General features: G+C 41.9%; 1 protein-coding gene across 2 annotated transcripts in view; it reads left to right on the top strand.

Annotated features, from left to right (window-relative positions):
• SYNPO2 (synaptopodin 2) overlaps positions 1–17239 on the top strand; it is a 77687-nt gene that overhangs the window by 50669 nt on the left and 9779 nt on the right. Inside the window, exons 2-5 of one of the 2 annotated variants that reach the window (XM_086888050.1) lie at positions 586–737; positions 4934–5724; positions 8825–11010; positions 15163–16761. In XM_086888050.1, coding sequence (XP_086744176.1) covers positions 586–737; positions 4934–5724; positions 8825–11010; positions 15163–15213 — 3180 coding nt within the window. In that variant the 3' untranslated portion in view covers positions 15214–16761. Of the gene's footprint in view, positions 1–585; positions 738–4933; positions 5725–8824; positions 11011–15162; positions 16762–17239 lie in introns of those variants that run through there. The other variant, XM_086888049.1, reaches the window with a different exon arrangement.

Raw genomic sequence — 17239 nt, 5'->3', positions numbered from 1 at the left:
ACCATAACAAGTGTGCTTTAATAAATCAGGGCACTTACTCACGTGACTAAGCATAGATTTAGGATCACCAGGGATGCAGATGTCTATAGTTTGGAGATCAAAACTACAGCTGGGAATCTAAGGAACAAGTGACCAGCATATAGATATCTATATCTATATCTGCCCAGAGAGGCCTGAATTTACATGCTCTTCTTTTACAATCTCAGTGCAGATTTCAGCTCTTCGTAGTCTTCATTTTCAGAGAAATTAATGAGGGGTTTCTGCAGTTCTGCTAAACTGTGATCAATTGATTGTTGTCTGTCCCAAATTTTCATGTTTCTCCCAGTTTTAAAAGAATTCATCTAGCATGTCTGACACCTATCTCAAAAGTTCAGTAAAGCAGAAAGTTTTGTATTATTACTGGCCAGAGTAGTATTAACCTCAACCGAGACAAGTTATTCATTTGTGTTACCGCAAATTTGTTTATGATCAATATTATCGATCCTTTTGCACAGACAAAAAGCATGCTGAGGACATGGTTGCTGCTCTTTTCAAATGAACACTACTAATTGTGCCTTTTGGAATTTGTTTTTTGACTCGTTGTAGGTCCGCAGCAAAAGCAAAGCAGCCAAGGCTGGACTGTGTGAGGGGGATGAGGTGGTGTCTATCAATGGCAAGCCTTGTGGAGACCTGACCTATGCTGAAGTCATTGTTCTGATGGAAAGCCTGACTGACGTCCTGCAGATGCTTATCAAGAGGTACAGGAATGCTCAGGATGCTTTGGTGCAATTCAGTGAATCACCTGGAAAATGCTGGCTTTGAACACACTCGTTTTGCAGACTTAAACTGAGAGGTTTTGATAGTCCTGTTAATGTCTGTAACTCTGCTTGGATGGAAAAGGAAGACAGAGAATTTGAGCTGAAGGAGTTAATGTATATAATTTGAACAGCAGCAGTCAGGCACAGAATTAATAGTAGAGTCTCCAAATGTAAGTATTAATACTTGCAAGGTGTCCACTACCATATATGCATACTGCAGAGCCTTGAGTTCAGTTATTCTCTGCACCCCTTTGAAGCAGTCAAGTGTTGTTATTCCCCACAGATAGGGAAGTGAGGCTTACAAAAAACAAAGGCTGTATAGATGGAGAAACTGTGTTACCCAGATATGCCTTGATGATGACATGGCAAATGGTCTTCTTGGGTGGCAAAATGTGTTAGTGGTCAGGAGGAGGAGAGGGTCTGGAAGTCATGAATTCTATTTCTGTAGCTGTTATCACCTCACTAGATGAGGTGGGGGAAGTCACAGCTCTCTGGGTCTCAGTTTCTGCCTTTGTAAAGCAGTGAGAGGGAATTCCAGTTTTCTTTGAAAATGCTTTGAGTTTCTTAGAGCAGAGAAGCTTCATGCAAACTTGCAAGTAGGCCAGCATTACTGCTCACTGAACATCAGTCTGCTCCAGTGCCTGCTCTGTAATTGCCATCAGTGAAATAAATGCAAGCTCAATTCAGAGCCACCTACAGTAAAGCACATTCTCCCCAGACTGTGAATTCAGGCAGGGTGAACTCTGAATTGCCTTCAGTGGGGTAAGAAGAGGAAGAAAAGTCTTGAAACTCCCACACTCCTTTTAAGGACTTAAGGCTCCCCCCAGAGCTACTGCAGCTCCCTTTCACAGGCAAGACCAGGAAAGGATCAGGATTCATAATGACAGCTACCAGAGCAGCATCCAGGCTGAAAATAGGCACTCGTCTCTGGCTACCAGAGATGTCTGCACAGCATGTGAAATTCCTCATGGTTCCTGCAACCTGCACAAAGGAGCTTTCCTCAAGTGCCTAGAAGTTCAAAGTGACAGTCTGCCTTCAAAACTAGATGATTTCAAGGAGTGCTCATTTTATTTATAACAGACATTTTGCATGGCCTGTCTGTACGTGTCTGGGGCTGAGTCGTGGATCAGTGTGACAGGATCAGGGGGACAGTGGTAGCTGAGGATTAGAGCTTACCTTCCCCAGAGTGCACAGCTCCTGCTCCTGGACCAGCTGAGTGCTCCTCATGTGATAGCTGCATTCTTCTGCTTTTAATTCATAATGTGGCTATTGGGACTGCACTTGTAAGAATGGTATTTGTGGCTGACCAGCTGTCTTCTCTTCAGCCATAGAAATAGCTCCACATACTTTGACTCCTGCCTGTTGCTGTTCCATAACTGATATTTCAGTTGTCTGAAGGCCACAGGATGCTGCAGCTGAAAGGGACTCTCCATTGCCCCTGACTGAATGAGCAGAAAGGCATGTCCTGAAAAACAGAACCAAAACAGAGGGTTTATACCACATAATTCAGTGTTTCATCGAATGAAACCATGTCAGAAATTTTAGGAAAATTGCAGTTGCTCAGCACTCTGAACGTGACTACAATGTTCTAAAGAAATTCACTGTGAGAATCTTTAAATTTTTTCTCATCAGCTCATCTCTCCCAAATCCCAGCCTCTGCTGTCTGTATCTTCCCAGCTATGGGAGAATGGACTGAAACATTTCTCTTCCTCTCCCACCTCCTTTGTGGGTACTATCCCTCTCAGTGTTACCCCCAGAAGGATTTTTCAGGAAGTATATTAGCATCCTTTGAGAACAGTGAGAAGCAAATCCTTCCTTTCCTGAGTAGCCACTTGTTAGCAGCCATCTCAAGAAAAAGGAAAGCGTGAGGAAAGAATAATTTAAGTGGTATTCCACTGGTGATCTTTACATCTAAGTATCTTTTGTTAGCAGGGAAGAATATTTGGAAAGCTCCTGGCTGTCCCTGAACTTTTTGCACGAAGGATGTGATTTTCACAGGCATTAATTGCTGACCTAATTCTGCTCTTACAAATCTTACTGGGAGGAAAATTGGGCTTTTAAAGTAGTTTTTAAAATGCTACTTGGCCTTTGATGTCTACCAAAAGTTTTCCCAATGCCGTGTAAGCCGCAGTGAGTTACTGACCAGCAGCAGTGCCCAGAAAATGCTGGGTTTACAGGATGAGAGGAAAGGGACACCCTGCAGGGCGGGCACTCCCAGATGCCGTGGTGGGGAGCACATCTCACTGACCTTCCCGGCAAGTGCTGAGCAGATGGATCCGGGAAACATGGAGAGAGGGGACAGACACCGAAACGCCGGCCTGCCCTTCTCACATCAGTGTTAGCAGCTCCTGGGCTGCTGCTGAGTCTGGAGAGAACATTTCTAGGGAGAAGAAGGGAATGCTCTGTGCATGCCGACATGAAATGCTCCATGTAGGGAGTAAAACATGAGCCTGTGACAAACCCTGCCGTGCTGACTCCAGGAGTTCTGCTTCCTTCCTGGAATTACACCAGGGCTGTTGCTCCTGCAGTGAGCTGGAAAGGCCTGAAACAAAAACAATAATTTGCCAAAACAGAATCCAAAATGACAAAAAAGAAATCATACTCGGTATTCTGCCTTTTGACAGAGGCTACACAATTATGTCTATATAGAGTAGAAATATATCCATACGTAGCAAGGGCCTTTTAAGGTGGAAATCTTTCTGTCCCACACATACACACAATCATTCAACTACCAATAAAGGCTAACATTTAGCTGGCCCAGCCCCTAGTCCATATCTTACAAGGAAATGTTTACAGATCTCTGTAATTTATCTGTGTGCGAGAGCGGTACAATTGATCATCCCAATAGCATCATCCGATGGGATCCAGCAGCACTCACAAAGAGCTCCCTAAATTAAAATCTGTCTGACCTTTACCAAGCCCCATGTGTGGTGAAATGGATGTTACACATTTCGTGCTATTTGAGGCAGACCCAGACTGCCACAAGCAGTAAGCTGCATGACTAAAAAGCAAGCGATATTGAAGTTTCTTCAGTACACTGACAGATTTATTCCTTCTGCTGCTTCTTCCAACCTTTATTTCTAGGGGGTTCCAAAGTTTCAGAATAGCCAGGGCTGCTTTTGATTTCAAAAATCTCCATAGTACTTAATACTTTACTGGGGACATCTACCAATTCCCTCATTTGAAAAAGTGCTTTGCTACATTCTAGCAGATAGAAATTCTTAATAACATGCTGCAGCCTTGCTCCACAGAAGGTTTCTCCTCAAATTAATATCAGTCAGTCTGGTGCAGAGTACTGAAAGAAGGAGTTAAAGACTATAGCAGGTGTCCTAACAGCAGTAAATCAGCTTAACTGGGCCAGGGGATTTAATAGCTTAGATGAAGGAGCTACACTGACATTTATTCACAAGCAAGGATAACATTCTCCAGTTAGAAATAATATCTTTTTCAATAAGTAGGAAATATTGTATAGGTTCACTAACCTTTTATGCTGGACCACTGGAATAGGCCCAGAATATTTCAATTAATTTGTGATATATAAGGATGATGATCCTCACAGGAATTCATTGAATGTGAATTTCAAAAACACATTTGAATCCCTCTCATCCTTATCCAGTACTTCTCTATTCCTTAGAGAGTGAATGATTTGGGACAGGAACCACATGTAAGGATGGTGCCTTAAACATTTGCAGTAGTGGCTACAGAGCCAAAAATTAACCACTCCTCTGGTGTCATGCAAAGTTAATTTTCTCACAGACATGTGAAATATGAAGAAGCATTGTCTCAAAAGTCTCAGCAGCCTTTGTCTGGAAACCCTGTAACAGAAATGTGTCTGTGAAAGCACACTGATGTTAAGAATGACACAGTTCCACATTTCAGGTTTGTAGTGGGGTCATAGTTCCACCAGGGTCATGTAATTTCCCTCTTACTGGACTGCTAAGTTGAACAACTTTGAAAGGTGCTTCTATTTGAGACCTCTACATTCTGGGAAAATTCTTCTATCTAAGTGGACCTAGTAGAAGGTGCCACAATTAATTAGGGTGGGGAAACACTATGCAGAAATTGCTTTTGTAACTCTATTTACAATGGCTGTGCTTAAAGCAGCCTAATTTCTCGAATTGTTTATGTATGTGCAGATCCTCCAGTGGAATAAATGAAACCTTGAGCTCTGAAAGAGAAAACGGGAAGCACGAGAACATAAAAATTGAGGACTACAGGGAGAACACCACACTGCAAATGAACACAGCGCAAGAGATACCCCGTGGAGATTTATGCATCACAGAGATTTACAGTGGGACTCACCACGGAGCAGCAGAAAGCAACAAACACTTTTCTGAAACGAAACAAGAGACTACACAAAGCCACAGAATTCCTCCTAAAGTGATAGGCACCCCCAAAGTGATCGTGACAGACGAGGCTGCTGTCAGAGGGACGACAGAAGAAAGGCCGGGTGCTATGGTTGAGCTGCAGTTTTCCCTCTCAAATGACGTGCACAAGGCCACCAGTGCTCCTGCTGTGACTCTCTTGGGGGCAGAAAAGTGCCCCCCTTCAGGCAGAGGACCCAGTGCAACACATGATGGGAGCAGCTCCCTCAGTGCAGTTCCTCTGGGTGTAAAGGAGGGCAACATCCAGTGGTCAAACAAAGTAGTCCACTTTTCTAGCAGCAAGGAGGTGAAGAGGATCCAAGGTGCAGCTCCATCTATCCCCAGGGTGGAGGTGATCCTGGACTGCTCAGACAGGGAGAAGGAAGCGCCCAGGTCTCAGTCTGAAAGGGGGTGTGTTGATTCTCAAGTAGAAGGAGGGCAGTCAGAAGCACCTCCTTCCCTCCTCTCCTTTGCAATCTCACCAGAAGTCACAGTGCAGGGAGAAGACAGCAAGCACTCGGAAAAGGAACACAGACCTCTCAAGCACAGGGCAAGGCACGCAAGTGAGTATGTCCCATCTAACCATTTGCACTGCCTGGGGGCATCTTTTGTAGCTTTTGATATAATTTCAGGATTTAGAATGCATTAGGGAAAAAATGTTTAGAGATTTTTTTCCTGCAGTTTTCTAACTTTCCCTATCTCTTTTTCTTTCAAGAGACATTTCTGTTCTTGCTTTATATATTTTTTCAGGGTAATACAATGCTCCTGGTGATGAGCCAAGAGTGTACCCATGCCTTAACTGTGCTGAATAACTTTGCTTAGTAGACTTCCACTTTGAAATTAACCCATGACTTTGTCCAACTAAAAATACTTACATCTCCAGAAAGGGCTGAACTCTGCTGGTCTTCTCACTCATATTCAGTGGCAATCTGTAAAATATTAACAAAAACAGCAAGTTGCTTGCACATGTCTAAGTGAATCCTGTGGGTTTCTCCTTTTATAGCAAAAGCTTTGCATTGCCATTTGCATCATCAAAAACCAAAGCCATGCCACTGCTTTGAAAAGCTAATAAAAAAGTCTAGCAGCAAATCTTGATGTTGTCTGCAGAAGAGATTTTGACGGACACCAGCATGTGTATAACTGTTACATGATCCTTTTGGTTTTGTCAGCCTTCTCTAGACTGTAAAGTGAACATGTTATTTCTCCTGACTCCCAGACCCAGAGGTCGGCTTCAAAATGTGTCCAAGAAGTTCACATGGAAGCAAACTTGCCACTGGAGCCAATATTGATTAACTGGGTGTATATGTGTATTATTTATTAATTAATCTATGTATTTCTTTGTTATTTTATTCATCTGGGACCTTTCTGTTGGTTGCCTGCTCCTTCCCAACAATGTGAAGAATCCTGTCTGGGGATTTAGTAGCAGTATGTCAAAGGTGCTTGAATGTGTGCAGTGAGATACTGTAGCAACAAACTATTTCATATGCAGCGTTGGAACTCCTCTGCTAACCCACTGCTAATTCCTCTGGAAGCATATTTTTAGCATGATAACCATTTGTGTCTCATTGGCAAGTGGATTAGGCTGTTACTTATACCTAAGTGTCTGTATGCAACCCACATATTTTGGGCATATTAAATGAAGTATAAAGGAAAAGTGCACATGCTTCACATTTTGGCTGTGAAGTCAGAACCAACTGTGGGACTGTGCCTGCATTTCTTAGGGAATTACTTGCAGTGCCTTTTATCTTAAAAGGCAAAAGTACAAAGAATGAGCTACTTTTTACATGATAAACCCTTCTAAGAACAGAAGCCCTGTCCTTTTCCCACATCAACTATGACAATCTCAGTCCCTTCTAAACTGGTGGCAGGTCATTATCCTTAGGAATCACTACTTGGATACATTTTTTTGCATCATCATTATTATTATCATCATCATCATCATCATCATTATTAACCTATCTACATATTAGAAAAAACAAATTTCCCAGCACAGTGAATACTCTGTGTGCAGCAAATACTGTGTGTATTTTCTGCCAAAGTAAAAAATATAATGCAGCATTTAAGTCTGAACTAGAGAAGAATTTTTATTATGGGTCTTTGATCTCTTTAGCAGAAATTTTCTCTGTAAATATTATTCAGATTATATTTACCTGAATAGGTAGCACTCTAACACCAAAACCCATAGTTTTGGAAAATATCTTCAATGACTATTGTAAGCAATTGGATTGTCACAGGACTGAGCCAAGGATTTTGTGATTTGGCTCACCAACAATAAAATATTACAAATTGCTGGTTTGGGTGCCAAGCTCTTTTCTCTTTTACACATTCTTGTGAGGACCATTGGTCCAGTTGTGCAGTCATCTGGCATAATGGCAAAACTCCAATTGTCTTTAATAGGAGAAGTATCAGACTCCATCTACTGACATGGCTAAAAGGATCATGACTAGAAAACACATTGCATGGCTTTCTTTAATAAATTTGCTTTATTTATGCCAGCAAAAGATACTAAATAATTTACTGTTCTATTTTCTTTTATCAGAGGCATGTTTTTTCCCTTGTGACTATTGATTTATTCAGGAATAGCTTTAAATTCCAGGTTTTTTGAAGGGAGGAGCTCTTGAAGCTGTCATTGATGAGATTCAGTGGTAGAGTACAAGGAAGGGAAAGCAGAAGGGACATCCCCTGACTAGCACTGCCCCATGAGACACATGCTCCATGTCCCATTACAAGGAAGCAATCACACTGATGTCCAGTGCATCTTTGCAGCTGCATCTGTTCCTCTTTCTCATCAGCTGATGAAAACCAGTAGTTTATGCTTTCAGAAACACAGTTATTGATACTCCAGTGAGTAGCCTTGAGAAGTTAGTTGAGTCTCCTTGGTTCTGTTCTTCAATGTGTGTTCACTCTTGCCACATTTCCAAAATAAATATTCTGTATATTTTATACCTTACAGAACTTATATTTCAGGCAAGTAATTCTTGTTAAAAGACTGAAACCTGCTTTCATTGTGTACCATGGACAAACTCCCACATCTACCAAGGGTCTGAAAGCCAATGCTGATATTTTCTGCGTATGCCCTTCTGGATGTATACTTGTTTTTAAGCAGCTGGTAGGCAGTAGCATACTGACTTTTAGTAAGTTTTCAATTTGTAGGAGTGAAATAAATGCCTGTATGGCAGAAACTGCTGCCACTGTCAGACAGTGCATCAGTTCTGCTCAGTTTCATTTGGTCTCGGATATTAAGCAGCCATGGGCCTGCCTGCTGGGGATGGCTGTGTAAGCCTAGGAACTTGTAGTCAAATAGTTGGAAAATACCAGACCAGAAATTGGATAAATAAGAAAATATCACCTGCCTGTTGGAGCTGGGAATAAAAATTAAGAATGCTAGAAATAAAGACATGTGTAATGTTCTTGTTGAGCTAAGAGAGTCCTAAAGAAAGTGATGCAGCCTTTGAACTTGCATGGGTGTGTCTCCAAGGAATGCTGGGTATGGAATTTATAACACAGCTGACACCGTGAGAAAAACTCGAGTATAATGAACTTTCCATACAAAAGAAATGTTTTCATATTTAATAAATTTCAGTACAGAAAAATACACTTCTTAGTCAACTTGTGATTTCATGGGCCGCATGAACTTAATGTGCACTTTGATTCTTTCCACAGGGCTCCGGCGAAGCGAGAGCCTGTCGGAGAAGCAGGTCAAAGAAGCCAAATCTAAATGTAAAAGTATTGCACTGCTGCTGACGGCAGCTCCCAACCCCAATTCCAAGGGGGTGTTGATGTTCAAGAAGCGCCGCCAAAGGGCGAGGAAATACACTTTAGTCAGCTACGGGACTGGGGAGTTAGAACGTGACGAGGACGAGGGGGAAGAGGGTGAAGGTGAAGAGGGGGACAAGGAAAACACTTTTGAGGTGAGTTTGCTTGCAACGAGTGAGTCGGAAATAGATGAAGATTTTTTCTCTGACATTGACAAGGACGGTAAGATCGTGACGTTTGACTGGGACAGTGGTCTGCTCGAGGTGGAAAAGAAGACAAAAAGTGGAGAGGAGATGCAGACGCTCGCAGACAGCACAGGGAAAGGGGCCCTCATGTTTGCCAAGAGGAGGCAGAGGATGGATCAGATTACAGCGGAGCAGGAGGAGATGAAGGCAAGCACAGTGCAGACAGAGGAGCACAGGGAAACCACCGTGACAGAGAACTTCCAGAAAGTGAGCTCTTCCGTTTATCAATCAAAAGAGGAGGAAATGTCAAGGCAGCAGACCTGTGTGAGCAAAAGCTACACAGACGTGAGCCAGAATCACAGCAAAGTGGTACAACAAAATGGCTTTGGCTTAGCACCTGGCACAAACCTCTCGTTTCAATCCTCTGGAACCCAAAAGGCGGCATCTTTGAATAAAACAGCGAAACCCTTCCCTTCTGGAGTTCAAAACCGAGCAGCTGCACCATTTTCACCGGTAAGAAATGTCACCAGTCCCCTTTCGGATGCAGCAGCACCGCCTCCTTACTGCTCTGTCAGCCCACCCGCTGAGGCTTTCTACAGACCTGTCTCAGCTCCTGTGGCCAGCAAGGCTGCCCCGCCCGCGTGGGCAGCCACTGAGCCCACGGAACACATCGCCTCCAGGGATGAAAGGATTGCCGTGCCGGCCAAAAGAACCGGGATACTGCAGGAGGCAAAGAGAAGGAGCACTTCCAAACCTATGTTCAACTTCAAAGATGCACCCAAAGTAAGTCCTAATCCTGCCCTGTTGTCCCTTGTACACAATGCAGAGGGCAAAAAAGGGACCGGAGCTGGTTTTGAGTCAGGACCTGAAGAAGACTACCTCAGTTTGGGAGCAGAAGCTTGCAATTTCATGCAGACTCAAACATCTAAACAGAAGGCCCCTCCTCCTGTTGCTCCAAAGCCTTCACTCAAGGTGTCTCCTTCCGCTGGCACTCCAGTTTCACCAGTTTGGTCACCTTCAGCTGCGGCTTCCAACAAGCCTCCTTCTTTCCCAGCACCATCCTCACCTCAGGCAGCGTATCCTGCACCACCCAAATCTCCACAGTATCCTCATTCTCCCGTCCATCCCCCAAGCACTCTTGACCTTGCCGGTCCTTTCAAAGGGCCTCAGGCCAGCCTGGCGAGTCCAAACCTTGCCCCCAAGGCAACACCAGTCACCCCAAGTGCTGGAGAAACAAAGCCTCCCTTCGAGATGCCACCAGCTATGAGTGGGAAAGGAGCACAGCTGTTTGCCAGGAGGCATTCCCGAATGGAGAAGTACGTAGTGGATTCAGAGACTGTGCAGGCAAACATGGCACGAGCCTCATCTCCAACTCCATCTTTACCAGCTTCTTGGAAATATTCACCTAATGTCCGAGCACCTCCACCCGTTGCTTATAATCCCATCCACTGCCCGTCCTACCCTCCTGCTGCTACCAAGCCTTCCTCTAAGGCCGCTGCTGCTACCAAAAGCACAAAAAGGAAACCTAAGAAAGGTCTCAACGCTTTGGATATTATGAAACATCAACCTTACCAACTCGATCCATCTTTATTTACCTTCCAACCTCCTAAGGAAAGCCTTGCCATGAAGCAGACATCGAAGCTGTCCCCTTCAAAGCAAACACTGCCTTTACCTACCTACCTTCCACCTGGTGCTGGCTCTCCTACAAGGGCCCGGCCTTCTTCGGTGTACTCCGTGCCAGCCTACGGTTCCCAACCTTCCTTCCCGTCAAACGCCTCTCTCCCAGGAAATGAATCGTACTCACCCACAGGCTTCTCTGCGTTTTCTAAGCCAGAAACCACCACATCCTCTTTGTTTACTGCTCCGAGGCCAAAATTTTCAGCCAAGAAAGCTGGCGTCACTGCACAGGTGTGGAAGCCATCGGTTATTCAAGAGTAAACCTGGTAGCAGAAACTTAGTGTCCATTTTGCTTGCAGCCACTGGTTTGCAGTGGTCACCTGGCACACAGACTGTGCCAGTGGTATATTCCTCAGCTTACTTAAGAATGTCAGATGTATCACCTCAAATCTGGGTCCAAAATATTTGAACTTTTTAAAGGAATTAAAATAGATGGAAAATTTTAGCACATTCATGCATTTTAGCGGGTGCTTTATGGACATGCCATCCTGAAATGGAGAGGTACCATTGCGTGAAGTGAGCAGGACACTAAGTTTTTGCTGTAGGACTACAACAATAGAAACAGTGAGCAATATTCCTGGTATGTCAAATTAACAGAGAACAGCTTTCTTCCCGTCCCTTTCCTCTACTGTGTTCTAATTACCTAGGGATTTGAGGACTTTGGTGGTTGTTTTTTTTTAAAAGAAGTGCCTTATTAACTAATAGTAATATCTATTATTAACACAGCATAAAATAGTTACATTGTTAGACTCTGACTGATCACTAGCAGAATGCAACTGGATAGACCTTTAGCCTGCACAGAGCCTCATGGAATTCATTCAGAATCTGTCCTGGCTCAAAGGTCCTTCCACAGGAATCTGATTGATCAGCCAGGGGCTTAGCTTGTAAGCTATGTGGATCAGCTGTGATCCAAAATCATGAATTGCCTCTGTGATTTCACAGAGAACGTGCTATAAGAGATGCTGGAGTGTTACGAAGACTAAAAAGAGGTGGAAAGACAGCTGGACAAATTGTTTCAAGTTTCCCATTTTGGGGAAATTTCCCATCCCACATGCAGGCATATTTTTAGCCAGAGTTTGCCTTGAACCCAGCAAGTATGAGAGAAGCCTGTAAATCAAAATTATTGAGCAGTCAGAGAGGTGAGCTGGGTTTTGCAGCTGCAATGTAATGCACTGGTTTCTTGTGAAAGCACAGTGACTGAGAGCTGGAGGGCTGCATATAGTGTAGAGTGCTGATTCTTGTTCCCAGAGTACTCTGTGCCACAGAAATTACCAGTAAATCATGATTTAGTGTCTTCCCGCTGGCCTCTTGTACACTTTTCATTATTTTCTCTTGGGCCTCTACAGTGGCCACTTTAACTTTTCCCACTTTAACTCTTTTTACTCTGGTTTTATCCTTTTATCTTTTACTTGTCGTATTGGGGACTAAGGATTGAAATACTGCTACTGGGGAAAACTTTTAAGAGCCTGTGGTCTTGAAATGTACTGTATAATCCTGCAGTGAATATAGAGCGAATATTTGAGTAGTTTAGCATGGCTTTCATCAGCATCAGTGGTGCTAGGGCTAAAACAAGGTGCTGTTCCTCACAACTAAGGGAATCAAAATCCATCCCAGGTGTGATCTTTAAAGTGTAACTCTGTGAATAAAGATAGCAGAATCTGTTGGTATATTTGTTTAAACCATCACTGAGCTAGTTACAGACCAGATTATGGACCTTGTATATCATTGCAGGGTTTCTAGAACTATCTATCTTGACAAAGAAAACATTCCTAAGTATGAACAAAATCTCTGTGGTTTGGTCCCATGATGATAATTCAAACTGCAATCAAAGATGAGAAGAATGCATTTGGTTGCACATGCAGAAAGCAGGCTGAATTAAAACTCTAATCAAACCAATAAAAAACACTCCTGTGAATTTTGGACCTCCAAAATTCTACTCTTCCCTTCAAATTTTAGATTAGGATACTGACTGCATTAGAAGAAAATGACCAAGGGGTCTATCTCCCCCTTAAAATTCAGAAAAATAATAGGAAATTCAGAGGGAAAACAATTTGGAAAACTCAAGGAATATTTATACTGCATTTACCTGGAAATAGAAAGTAGCAATATTTTAGTCCTTTGAAGATCTCCCTTCTACCTGTTTTCCACTGTCAATATCTGTACTTTCTTCTATCATTAAACTTGTCCCTTTCCTCTCTGTCTGTTTGAGGCTTTTTCTTTTGGTTTGGCTGCTATTTTTTGGTTTCACTTCTATGCACAGACTGCCAGTATATTTTTGGGGGAAGTTTATTCCCTATGCTGGCCTGTTAATATGAAATCTCCTCCCTCCCCTTCCTCACCCCTTTCCTCCCTCCTTTCTTCCCTTCTTCCCAAGTTCAATCTGGAGTTGCACACACTATTTTTAGGTAGCCTTTAAGACACCAATATGTACTTGGGATAAGGATCCCCCACCAAAGGTAAGTAGTGCTGTGAAGAGACACAGAAATCCAATCAGCCTCATGTTGCCTTCCATGTTTTTTTGCTTAGTCTCCTCCTGTAAAGCACATCTGTAAATTATAATCACAACTCTGTACTTGTTCATCCCACCACCAAAAGAATATTTCCCTAATGAGATTTATAGCAGCTTTTTTCTTCTTCAACAAATGTTGGTGTTGATGCCTGTGGCAACGAGACACAGGAACTTAGAAAAGTGCATCTATGCTGAAAAGTTGATCACATTTGGATTCAAATACAAGTATTTCATATGGCCTAGAACAACAACAGAAGGATTTCTAAAGCTCCAGTAAGGGTTAAAAAGCAAAGTCTCAATGACATTAGTGCTCTTAACCATGTTTGGGTCTTTTGAAAATCTCATTCAAAGCCCAACTCTGAATTAAATTTCTTACATACATATCATTCTACACGCATGGGACTTGGATCCAACTTGGCTTCAAGGCTCTTTTTACTAATCAGGTAAGTCTTTAATTCTTGTTAATATTTCAAAAGGCTGGTCTACCTACAGTAACAGGTTTATCGAAGATGTAATCTCTCATGAAGCAGATACTTAGAGGAAAGCTGAGCTGCTCATTGTCATGGATCCAGATGAAAAGCTAAAGACAAAGTCAAACGTAGCTGAAATGTCAAGGAAATGACTTGTTTGTGTAGAGGAGCCATCTGAAATTTCACTTGGAAAGGGCAGTGAGCTTTTGTAAATGGTTTTCTGAAAAAGCTATTAGAATTATTTTATATGATACGGCAAGGCTGCCAAGATGCAATTGTTGTCTTTGCTATGGAAGCATATTTAACAGTGAATTTTAAGCCATCACCAATAACAATACTTACAGTGTGTTCACATTAAAAGAGGAATTTAAGTGGTTTATGATTATTTTAACACATTTAATTACAGCACAGACTGGAAGTATTATAATGCACCAGTTTTGATCTCACATTCTAGACAGCCTTTTCATACAAACAGCTACCTCAATCAAGGGTTAATATACCTTCAGTTTATGGTTCAGTTATGAACATCTTACTATAAAACTGAATTGAAAAGTTTTGTTTTGGAGATGACTGGCTTTCAGACAAAAAGTTCAAATTTCTGCTGCAAAGGTAAAAAACAAAATTTAGCTCAGAACTTCTTAATTTCCCCTCCCTTCTCTAGAGGAATCACTCTTACCATGTTCCTGCTTGCCAAAAAATTATATATTATGAAACAAACAGAAAGAGATTTCATTGAATTTTTCCTCTAGAAACATTTATAATGTAAATGTTACCATCTCTTACAAGCCTCATTCTCTTTCTTTCTGCTCTCCTAAGGAAGAAACAAAAACTAAGAGGTTGAGGTATCAGCAGACTCAAATAAAAATAAAAAATAGGAAGTGTGGAGCTTGTGTGTGGTTCACATAGAAAAATCAGTGCTAAATGGCAGAGTAGCAATTTTGAGATTAAATACTACTGGGATTTGAGGGAGGCAAGATAGGGGGACAAAACTCCACAAAAAAAGAGTGACTACCCAGGATAAAATACCTGTCCAAAGGATTTTGAAATACTGAAGCTAAAAGAACAATCAGTGAGAGGGGCTCACCTATTCTGCATATAGAGACATCTATTTCCAGACTTTTGCTGAATTTTTTGTTGAACTCTGATAAAAGATTACAAGAAGTTTACCAAGCAGTTATAAAGCAGTTATCAAGAGAACTTGACAGCAGGTGATGTGATCTGGGAGGAGCATTGTTTATCATTTATCCAGGATGAGAGCTCAACAAAGACCCAGCCTGACCATCACGTGCTGCTGCTCCAGCTGTTCTGGAGTGGGGAATGCTCTGTACACTGTGAGGCAGGGGAATGGCAGGGGAATGACAACAACTAACACTATGCAAAATATCTCTCCTCTCTTTTTTCCAGGATCCTTTTCCAGATTTGCTAGCTTTAAAATTCCAAACCCTTTGGTTCTAAAAAGATTCCCTCTTCCAGTCTTGCCTCTTTACATGATGCAGCTTTCTTTACCTGAAGTCAAACACCCGGGATTCCACTGATTGCTTTGGTGGTTTGGCACAGCAAGTGCAAATCTTAATCACGCAGCTTGGCATAATGGTATTTTATAATGACTCTGCTCAGCTTGGAATGCAAACACTATACAAAGAAGAAACTTGACAAATCCTGAAAAACCTGTGGATTCAGAAGCTCTGAATATGAAAATACAGGAGCCTGGTAATTTCACAGCAGTCTTGGTGCCACCATCACAACTTCACAGTACCCATGACAACAACTGGTCTTATTTTACAATAGACATTACTTTTGCATGCCATTACATAAAAGAGGAGTTGGAATCGCTCAAGAGTTATGTTTGACAAGTGGTTTTCAGGCTGATTGCTTACTAAAAGAAGCACTTCAGGTTTTTATCAAATGATTTAAAAAGTAGGAAAAATCCGGAAGCTCTATGTTGAAATTATCTCTACAGATGCAGACTTGAGCTCTTCCCTTACAAGCCAAGACAAACCATATGACAATAATCTCATGCGTTTAATATTTGCTTCCTTAAGTAAGGCAGGAAAAAACTTCATGTGCTAATCAAGTCTCCAGTTATCCTCCACAGCATTTAAAGGAAAAATCTATTCCTGGTTGTACTGATCTTGACAAACTTTTTAATTGAAGTGCATGCAAAACATCTGTGCAGGTTTCTCCCTTAGGCTGAGAAAACTCAGCTATGAGAAAATAATTTAGTGAACTTACAGACTGACTATCTGGAGGAAGGCTTCCTGTGTGGGGAGTTAATGTAAAACCAGCATTTTCAAACAAGAATCCTTATTCTTTTGTACATTTTAAGATAGAAATCTTAAACCAGAGACTACCCTCATAATTACAGGCAATTAAGAGAAGATTCTATAAAATAACCTGAAAATAACCAGGTCATTTCTAAATAGGTGTCAAGACTGAACTGTTGAACAGATGGAGTGTTTCTCTTGATGTTTCCACCTAGATCTGAAACAGCAGATTGTAATGGTTTTAAGAAACATACAACAAACAGAAGAAAAGGAGGAATATAACAGGAGTGAAATACATTCCAAATCACAGGAGCATGTTGGATTACAAAGGATGACATGGAGCACAACACTCAGTTTCAGTGTGAGCTTTAACTGATGGAGAAGCAAAGAATTCAGCACAATTATATTAGGATCAAAAGTTTCCATACAATGAAAACCTATGGGCAAATCTTTTCAGTTTTTTAAAAGAAAGATTATTTTTTCCCCAAAACCATCAATAACTGCTATTGATTTTTGGGTTTGATTTGTGAGAATACTACTTCTCACAGCCTCTCTATGCAGGTTGTTGTTGGTAAAGGGCTCTATACTGCAAACACAAGCAAGATATCTGGCATCTGGGTACACTTGGTTTTCTTCCTAGAGTACTGAAGTAGTATTGATGCAAGCACTGACACTGTGTATATAAAATTATGAGAAAAAAAATATTAAACACTACAGTCTGGATTGCAAAGCAAAGGCATTTGGAATTCTTGTTGCCTGTGTCAGCTTAATCCAACCTTCTTGGGTGTTCATGTGGCCAGAACATCTGCAATTATGTCCTATCTGCTTTTTTTTTGCTGTAGGATTCCACACAGGGATGCCCATCTGACAAACAGCTCTTTGCTGCTTTGTCTTGACATCATCCCATGCTCAGCACTGTTCTTTACTCAATGCACACTCTTCAAAAAGTGACCTTCATACAGAATTATTTTCTTACAGATTTTTGCTGTTAGCACCCAGAACCATTCAGAAGTTCATCTTTTCACTGGTGCATTCTACAAATGAGTAAATAATGCAGGGAGTGAGCAGCAGTGACACCAGGACACTCTGTAGCCCTGGGTGTGCAGCTCAAGGCATCTCCAGAGCCCAGCAGCACAAGCACAAGTTATTCTATGTGCCCCTTAACATCCCTCTGTGAGTGTTAACAGCTGACAGACTCCAGGTGGAATTCCATAAAG

The sequence above is a fragment of the Cyanistes caeruleus genome, chromosome 5 (genome assembly GCF_971803275.1).
Source record: "Cyanistes caeruleus chromosome 5, bCyaCae1.hap1.1, whole genome shotgun sequence".
In the NCBI taxonomy this organism is placed as follows: Eukaryota; Metazoa; Chordata; class Aves; order Passeriformes; family Paridae; genus Cyanistes; species Cyanistes caeruleus.
The sequence above is the reverse complement of the archived record's forward strand: the minus strand, read 5'-3'. Positions and strand labels throughout refer to the sequence as shown.